Source organism: Dromaius novaehollandiae, unplaced genomic scaffold, assembly GCF_036370855.1.
Source record: "Dromaius novaehollandiae isolate bDroNov1 unplaced genomic scaffold, bDroNov1.hap1 HAP1_SCAFFOLD_64, whole genome shotgun sequence".
Taxonomy (NCBI): Eukaryota; Metazoa; Chordata; class Aves; order Casuariiformes; family Dromaiidae; genus Dromaius; species Dromaius novaehollandiae.
Window position 1 is genome coordinate 135582 of NW_026991421.1, and position 8939 is coordinate 144520.

At 52.2% G+C, this 8939-nt stretch overlaps 1 protein-coding gene across 1 annotated transcript; it reads right to left on the reverse strand.

Annotated features, from left to right (window-relative positions):
- Positions 1-1049: 1049 nt before the first annotated feature.
- Positions 1050-4182, reverse strand: LOC135326458 (maestro heat-like repeat-containing protein family member 2B). Its single transcript, XM_064504326.1, has 7 exons — positions 4115-4182; positions 3849-3968; positions 2688-2795; positions 2180-2330; positions 1684-1724; positions 1204-1345; positions 1050-1069 (listed from the first exon to the last, which is right to left on the reverse strand). Exons 1-7 carry the CDS (start codon positions 4166-4168, stop codon positions 1050-1052), a joined length of 636 nt encoding a protein of 211 aa, XP_064360396.1. The 5' UTR covers positions 4169-4182.
- Between the last annotated feature and the right edge of the window lie 4757 nt (positions 4183-8939).

Here is an 8939-nt window from a genome sequence, read left to right on the forward strand (position 1 = left end):
AGACCAAGTCTTAGCAGAGGACCAACCTTCTCCTTGGAAAAGTTTGGATAGTGGGCCATCTGCTGAGTTAACTCGCCATTCAGCTTCATATTCCAGGTCTCATTCTTTATGGCTTCCAGAGATGTTCTCAGGAACTATGGAGAAAACAAAAAGTGAAGCAAATGCTTCCTCAGGTTTTGTCAAGGTCTTTCTCTCATTCCAGTGTAACAAGAAGGTGTCTGGGGACAGCTCACACTACGGATAATCCATCTTCCCTTCCCACCCCTTTAATCTGCCCCAGACCCTTCTTCCAATATGCAGCTAAGATCCTTCTGGGTCTCAGGAAACTATAGAGAAAGAGGCAGTGGCGCTTTTAGGACAACAGGCCCAAGTTCTGGGAGAGGACAGGCTTGCCCAAAACCTCACTGCCAAGACCCCACCTCCCAGCTGTCATAAAAGAACTCTGTACCTGCAGCAGACGGCACTCCCATTCTGCATAGTCCAGGGAGCTCTCATCTTTTCCTGGGAAACAAGAGGACACAACAGCAGGTCATCTGATTACAGTGAGCCCAAAAGAAGCATCCACACGTCTCCTTTGGAAGCAAAAAGTCCAGCATTCCCAGGCTACCAGCTCCCAGAATGTACCTGTTCTGTCAGGGCTCAAAGGCAGCTACTCCACCAGCCCCTTTGTGAGTCCAAATGCATAAGGTATGTCCAAGTCCCATTTGTTCAGGACCATGGAATCAACGCTGGGGAATACTGACTGCTGGTCAAAGCAGCTGTCTATTTCCTCACAGGAAGAAAAATGAGGCAGAAGGGCCTTTCACAACCAGCTGGAGCTTAGTGCAAGAGAGAACTGCCACTGCCAAGCTGGACTCGACTGGTGACTCTGAGCTTCCAAGGAGAGGGCAGTGCCACAAAATCTCCTCAAGGGGGAATGTAACCACTCACAAACACTGTCCAAGCAAGGGTGGGAGGATGCTGCCAGAGCCTGCCATTCTGATGCAATATGCCAGGCTAAAGCCCACACAGGGATCAGATTATTTCAGGAGCATTACTTCTCTCAGCTGTCAGTTCCAGCTCCCTGGAACTGGGAGGGATGAAGAACAAGACAGCTTTAAGACACTCAGGGGCTCCGTTGTCCTCAGGCACTCTGGGGACCTGCCTTTTCCTGACTTCCCTTCTGTCCTCTTCAAATCAATCCCCTCCCAGCGGACACTTTACCTTCAAGGTACTGCAGCAAGGAAGGGATCTGGGCCATCCAGGGAATCCCCACCGCTCTGTGAATTGCCCTGTGAAGGGTCTTCAGCAGCTGCAGGGCAACAGCTCCATGGCCACCTCCTTCATAAGGAGAGCAAGCAAGCACCTGGAAGAGGGAAGGAGAGAGAATTAGAGCTCCAGCCTGACAGAGGAACAGCAGTTTGTCTGAGAAAGGAGAGGGGCTTTGCAGGTGCCATGGCAGGCAGCACACAGCAGAACTGCTTCTCTTTTTGCACTGCCTCCCTGAGGAATGGCGCGTCCTTGCTATTCGAGAGGTCCACACTGGGAATGCCCAGGCAGTCCTTGGAGGGCAAGACGCCCTCCAGCAGGCTTGTTCCTCCCTGAAGGCTGCAAGCATCTGCCTTGAAAGCAGTCTCCATCCGGAGCTCTCCCCCTTTCCCTTGGTCAGGAAAACTCTGCCCCGAGGAGTCCCCAACTACTCACCAGGAGACGTACCAGCAGAGCCTGGGGAGTTGGCAGTTTGGCTGGAAAGAGAAAGAAAGATCCATTTCAGCAGGCCAAGTCCCACACAAGATGATCACCCGTCCATCCCAGGCAAAGCCTCCAGGACAGGACTGAAGGGGCCTGATAATCTGCTGATAAATTTGCCTTCCCCCAGCTTTTCCCATCTTAGGGTATCCATGCAATTAACGTGCCGAAAGGAAGGTAACTCCCCAGCACTGCCAGCAAGGAGTCCTCCATTTTACAGGGAGAATGCTGAGAAATGAAGAGCAAAGCATTTTCTCTGGGAAATGCAGAGGAAATTTCCACAAAGGAAATACAGGGCAGGACTCCCTGTCACCTAGCAGAAGGGCAAGGCTGTGCTGTTCACTCTTCCCAGCCTCCCAGTTGGGTCTGCCAGGGGACAGAGACACACACAGGCTCAGCCTGTCCACCTGACAGAGCAGGACAGAATACTTTGGAAGTTTCTCTCTTTTACCGCGTTCTTGGTAGCACAGGTAATTGGGTTCCTCCTTCTCTTCTGCTCTCTCCTGTCTCTCCACGAGCTCCCTGAGGCAGCGGGAGAGTGGGACCAGAGTGCCAGTGTACTGAGCTGGCACTACGAACTGGAGGAGCCTTGGCCATAGGAGCTGCAGAGCAAAATACAGCAATTCAGCACGTCATTCTTTCCATCCCTTCAACTCCTGTTTTCATAGTGGCTGTCCTCTGTGGCTATGACCCAGCCCCTCCACTGTTAGCCCTCTCCAGGGCATTACTTCATGTCTCTCCCACCCTTTCTCTTCTGTCTCTCTTCCTTCTAGTCCACTGTCCTAATCCCCACTTGAGCCCATCTCTTGGACTGTTATTCACAAGGCTTCATTTCCCCTCTCCTCCGACAAGACATTCTGGTAGCCCCGTGCTCGGAAGAGCTTGTCAGCAGGGAGGGGGAGGGCTAGAAGAAGGTATCCTCAAGGCAAGGAGTAGCACCAGGTGGTGGGATGACTTACTCTTGTCATGCCGCTTGCTGAGACGTCCAGGGTGTCGAGGACATGTAAGCAGAGAGTTTGAAGCGCGGTCTCTGCCACTGCTTCCCTCTCAGAGAGGTTTCCTGTCTCCTGCAAGACACAAGTTTGAAAACACTCCCATCAGCTACTGTTTCTTCAGGAAGAGGCTAGAGGCTTCAGTAGGAGACTTGGCTTTTGCTTTGGGAGCACAGGTCACCTGAGGTAAGACAATGGGAAATCCTATAGTAGGGGTCACATCCTGGACTGCAAGGAAAACTACACAGAATGCAGAGAGAGCAACTGCCTGTTTGCAATTACCCAACCAATGGGGGTAAATGGTTTATTCGCGACAGCAGATGCTCAATGGCCCGAGCTCTGTTTTAATGACACCAAAGAAACGCTCTTCAGAGGAGTTCTGCTCAATTCCTGCACTGAAAGGAGAGCAGAACTGGCCCCAAGGACAAGGAAGAGGAGGTGGGAGTTCTTGACACGCTTCTCCTTACAAATGCAGCCTTCAGGAGCCTCACAGCAAATGACTGAACAAGAGGAAAGGCACAGCCAAAGCCAAGAGTTTCACCAAGTCCTTGTTCTGGTGAGCCACCTACAAGGAGTCATTCCCTGTGGACCTGGCTGGCAACACCTAAGAAAGAGGTGCCTGTGGTCCCTTTGTTTCCAGAAAGCACACAGGGCCCGAAAGCACTGCATGGAGGGCAGGACAGGTTCGGACAGAAATATGGAGGACAAGGAAAGAACTGGAGAGCTTTTCCGGCTTGTCCTGCTTAGCCCACAATTTCTGTCTTTTGCTGATCATCCATCAGCAGTTCAGAAAAGACTTGTCCACCTTTGTATCCTGCTGAGAATCCACTTTTCCAGGGTGGCTTTTGCCAAGCAGTTTTGCTGAAATCCCTGGCAGCACCACTGCTCTTTTCTTACTCTCCCACGGTGCCTCCCATTGCATGACATGGTGGTGTAGCACCACAGCCGCACCCTTGACAGCAACAGAGAGACCCACGATTCAAGTCGGTTGGGATGCTGATGAGGTCATGGCACCAGGCACTCAAGGGCTGCTGCTTGGGGGCCTCCACATTTTCAGGGAAGCTCAGTGCAGTAGTCAGTGGACAAAAGGCACAAAACAAAGCCCCAAATGTCACATTCTCCTCTTACCAGTCTGCTGGTGGCCCGACTGAACTCCCTGAAAACATAGGCCACCAGACCCCAGGCCGAACAGTTCTCGACACCAGAGCTGAACAGTTCCTTGATGAAACCAAGAACAGCCACCTTCACCTGCCGGGGAGGAGATTGCAAACAAGAGTAACCATGAGTCCTTCTCTCCGAAGCAGGAAACATATGCCTAGGCTAGATCCAAACTGCGTAGGGAAATGCTTCCCCTGTCACTCATCAGGCTACCATCCCTTCCCCAGCCACCTCACCTTACTCCGGTGGTCTCCAAAGACAGTTTCCACTGCCTTGACAACCAGGAACATGTTCTTTCTTATCGCCATTGCTGAAAGGAAGTACAGGTACGTTGAGGCAGAGCCCACCCCTCCAAAAGAGCACTGTCAAAATGTCTCTGCTTTCTCATGGACAGCTAGACAGAAAGCACGGGGCCAAAATCTGACTTCAGGGGAAGCAGCAGAAGCCAGGAGCAACAGGGACTGCCTAACACAGAGAGTTAGAAAAATGGGATCCACACTGGAATTCACTACTCTTTATGCTCGGAGTGTTACTGAGCTTCAGCTGTCACCCCTGACGAAGCGTGGTCAATAACTATCCAGACAGACTGCTCGGCTGGGTTTGATACGGTTGGAGACTACAATTCATTTGGGTAACATAGTCTTTGTAAGCACCCACGCATTTCTGTGCTTCACCCTTTCTCAGCTGAAACATGGTAAGGTGCTTGGTCCACACTAAGCGTGTGCCCTCCATGGATTTTGACAAGGCTGCTGGCCTGTTTCTCAGAGCTGAAGGGGACTCGGGCGACTTCTGAGATACCTCAGGGAGTGTGCACTTCTTGTGCACTCAGGTTGCAGAGGAGTCTGGTCTACCACAGCCCAACTGCACAGCCTGAACACCTCCTCTGATCAGGCTCTGGCAGTTCATGGCTTCAGCTCTTGGCTGTTTCTGCTCGTAGTCCCTCAGCCAAAGTACATCATTCCTCCTATTTTCTTCCTAGTGTTACTTACAGTCACAATGAACAAAGAATCTCAGCAGAGACAGGGCTGCTATTCTAGAAGCCTCGTTCTCAGCCTCCAGTTGTGAGTACAGAAACTCCATGGTCTCCTCAGGGAAGCTTCGGGCTGGAGGGAAGAAATCATGTTCTAGGTTAACAATCAAGCTCTTCTCCCATTGCAGAGCTTTGCAGGAGAGTTTCAAAGAAACCACAGCCAAATTCTGTTTTCTCCTTACCTAGTAGCAGCATGCAGTGGCACAGCTCTGTTTTATGGCCAATGCGGTGCTTCTTGGTCACATCCGAGAGCTGTGGGAATGAGGTACGTTTTAGGATCAGTCTTGAGAGAGACTGAAAAGAATCGCTCCTATGAGGTCTTGTCTCCCTGGGGACTCACAGGGAAAGATGCCATTCAAGAAGGACAGTGCTCTGTCCTCTCAAAGCTGTCTTCTGCTTCCCCCCCACCCTTCTGTCTCTCTGGAACTCTACGGAGAGGCCAGAGATGAGCTTGTGCTCTGACAGACAGCTTCTAGATCCTGGAGTCAGAGATGAACACCTTCCTGAGCGTCTTGTCAGCTCCACTCTAACGCTCCAGAGGGAGTTTGAGCCTACGACAGGGGACCCACAGCCAAAACAAAGGCTACGCCCTAGAGGCAAGAGCAACCTTTGAGTTCCAGTCAGTTCCGCAGCAGCAAAAGGCCGTTAGGATACAAGGGCTGGCTGGGATTCCAAGGCTCAGCTTCAGCTCTCTGGGCTCCAGATTCCTCCTGCTCTCTGCCCGAGCAGGAAACTCCTTTGTGAACTGAGCTGTCCCTGGAACCAGGCAAAGCAGCCCTGGAAAAGTCCGTGGGCACCTGGCCGGAATGGGGGCCTCAACAGCTGTATGGACCTGACTGCAAGGTATGAGAAAAGCCCAAAGGAGGGAAACTCTGCCCTGCCACCCCATGGGTCTTTCCTGCCAACCAGAGGCAGACCTGCTAACCCAGAGGGAAGTGCAGGATGTTCAGCCCCTGCTTACCTGGTTGTGCACAACAATGCAGATGATAAAAACTCTTTCCCTGGGGATAAAGGGCTCAGTTTTCTCCACAGCTTCCAAGAAATGCCTGAGACGCTACAAGAAAAAGTGAAAACGAGAGGGTGGCTTGTGAGTGAGAGCAGCTCATTAACACAGGACAGCATGCCTCCACAGTTGGCTGTTCTCTGCCCTGAAAAAACAGGCAGTATCAAGCCTCCCCCTCCATCTGTGTGCGACTGTCTTGGCTTCTTCTCTAACAGGTTCCCAGCTCCTCCAGGAACTCCCACAGCTCCCTGATCCCAGCACACACTCACCCTGACCCATGCAGCCACATCGTATCTTGCCAGACACCTCACCTTGGTCACGTGAAAACCATCTTGGACCTCTTCATACTGGTCCAAGAGCCAGGAGAGCTGGTCGCACACATGCCCTTGATACTCTTCCTGATGAAGGAGGAGGCCCATCATAGCTGCCACAGCCCTGATGATGTCCTCCTTGAGCTGCACACAAGGAAGACAGAAGACCTTTGTTTGCTCCGACTGAAGCTCTGCTCTAGGAGGCAGCATCCCCCAGACACAAACTTCCCCCTTCCCAAAGACGGCCATTTCCCAGCTTCCTCTGGAGGAAACGGTCTTGCTCGAGAAGAGAGAGAACATTTCCCCTCTTCTAAACCCAAGACCCTTGGGGCTCAAAGGCCACTGGAATTTGGCTGGTTCCCAGCGGCGGTTCTCCAGACCCGGCCTGGCCTCACTAGTTCATCGCGAGGCTGCAAAGTGGGACTCCAGGCACACTGCCTGTTGGCCCACAGCATTTCCACACTGTCGAGCTGCAGCAGGCTCCCAGCTCTAGACAACGCCTCAACGACCTGCTTCCTCCCTGGAAAGCACTTCTCCTGACGTGACACCACTGTTCCCCAGAAAGACAGGTGAACTCCAGCATTGCAGCTGCTGCTGCTAAAGGGCCACAAAGGCAGCCAGTCTCACCTCCTTCTCTTCACAGTCCAGCCAGTTTCTGACCACGTAGCAGAAGAAAGGGTATGTCTTCTCACAAAGCTGGGCTTCCCCTATTCGAGGGAAGGAGCACTTTGCCCAGTCTTGGAAGTAAACAGTCACCCCTTTCGACCACGTTTCCAGAACTGCATGAAAGATGGGGAGAAAGGTCACTCTGTCAAGTATGTCCCAGAGAGAAGAGTTTGCATTATCACTCCAGCCTGTCTCAAACTGCCGTCCCATGCTCATCAGCACTTAGCTCCAGAGCAGTTTTGGGTTCTGGGGCAGGCGTGAAATGTTTGAAAATGCCTTCCTTGAAATGCTAAGCTGTTTCTCTCCTCCCTCTTCTCCTCCTTGTTCCTGCTAGTCCTTTTTCCCCCCTCCAAGATTAGCTGTTGAGTAGTAAAATTAGCTGAGTAGTAAAACTCCAACAACTCCATTCCCTTCCTGGCCACAGCCATCTCCTGAGCTTTAGACATTCTTTTATGTTGTACAGACTGTTTGGAGCTTTAAAGGGCTGGAGCTCCCTAGAGGTTCAGAACCTGCAGTAGCAGCTTGAGAGAGAAGAGACTTGGGTGCCGACTGCCGCTCACTAACTTCCCCTTCCCTCTGCATCCCAGTGCAGCCCTGGCACTAGAGGTGGACACTTACCAGCACAGAAGGCTTGCTTCATCCTGCTGCTCTGTACTCGCCCCAGCATGGTGTACATGACATTCCAGGTCATTTCCAGAAACGGGATGCAGCTCAGTGCTGCAGAGAAGGGCAGAGGGAAAGCAAACAACCTGCTGTCAGGAAAGCTGTTCAGCAAGGGTGCCCTTCCCCGAGGGATGGGAGCAGGGAAGCCCTTCAGGGTGGGACTGGAAGCAGAGTGGAGCAGAACTCCGCTAGGCTGGGTCTTCCCACGGTCCCATCCTTAGGGCACTTAGCTCAGGGGACAAAGCCACCACTTCCGACTGCTCCCAGGCAGCAAAAGATGTGGAAGCCATAACCCTGTAGCCCTCCCATATTCCAACAACCGAAACCCTTCTCCCGCTGCTCAAAGAAGCCAGCACCAAAGCATGCAGCCCAAGTTGCCGTACCATAGCTCGTGGCCAGTTTGCTGAGGGTTATAAAAACAAATTCCTGAGGGATATCCTCCACAGGCTTCAGATGACGCTGTAGCTCTTCCATGACTTGTAGGAAGTGAGAGCGGGCCAGGGAGACCAGGATGTCACTTGCTGCTCTTTGCACGACATCCGTTACACCCTACAAAAGGACCATGAAGGAAAACCATCAACACAGGAAAGACTGAGGCAGCGGGGCAGATGGAACTAGCCAACGATGGCTGTATGACTTCAGCTCTACATTTCCATGTTGAAGGGAAGAGTGAGAGAAACGTCATCTCTCCAGAGAGATCCATCAGTGATAAATATTCCCTGCCTTGTTTGGCTGCCACCGCTTTGCCCCTTTGTGAAAGGTAAGCAGTTCAGCAGTCCTAAACTTGTTGGTCAAGAAAGAGTTTGACCATTTGCCCTTCTGTGCTACTGCTGCCTCTCCCTTCCCTTTGTGACAGCGGGAGAATAGGAACAGAGAAGCTCCCAGAAGGCTCCAGCAACGAACACGCTCCACACAGAAGGCCAGATGGAATATTGGGTACAGCAGGGAAGGGACTGGCACTTCGCCATGCCTCTTCCTCAAAGCAGGATGACTACCTAAGAACGGTAATCCAATGGCCAACCGTGTGGAAGCAGGCTGAGTTTCTGCCTCCCTGCCTGGAGCCTTTCCCTTCAGCACAGACATGCTTGTTACAGCAGTCGTGGGCCTGCTTGCCTCAGCTGCAGCCAAAGGCCCAGTGCCACTTTACACAGGGCAGCTACTTCAGAGGTTGCACCTGCTCAAGAGCTTGGCTGGATATGGCCCTTTCCCTCAAGGAGTCAGCTGCCCTGAGGAAGAGTCTCCCATAGTGGGATCTGGGGACTGTCATTGGTTCTTAAGGCAAAGGGGAGATCTTTGGTGTCATGCTATAGCTTTCCAGACAACAGGGCTCTAGGCAGGATGCTTTGACTAGTTTCGAAGAGAACAAGCTTGCCACTCTCAAATCCCTT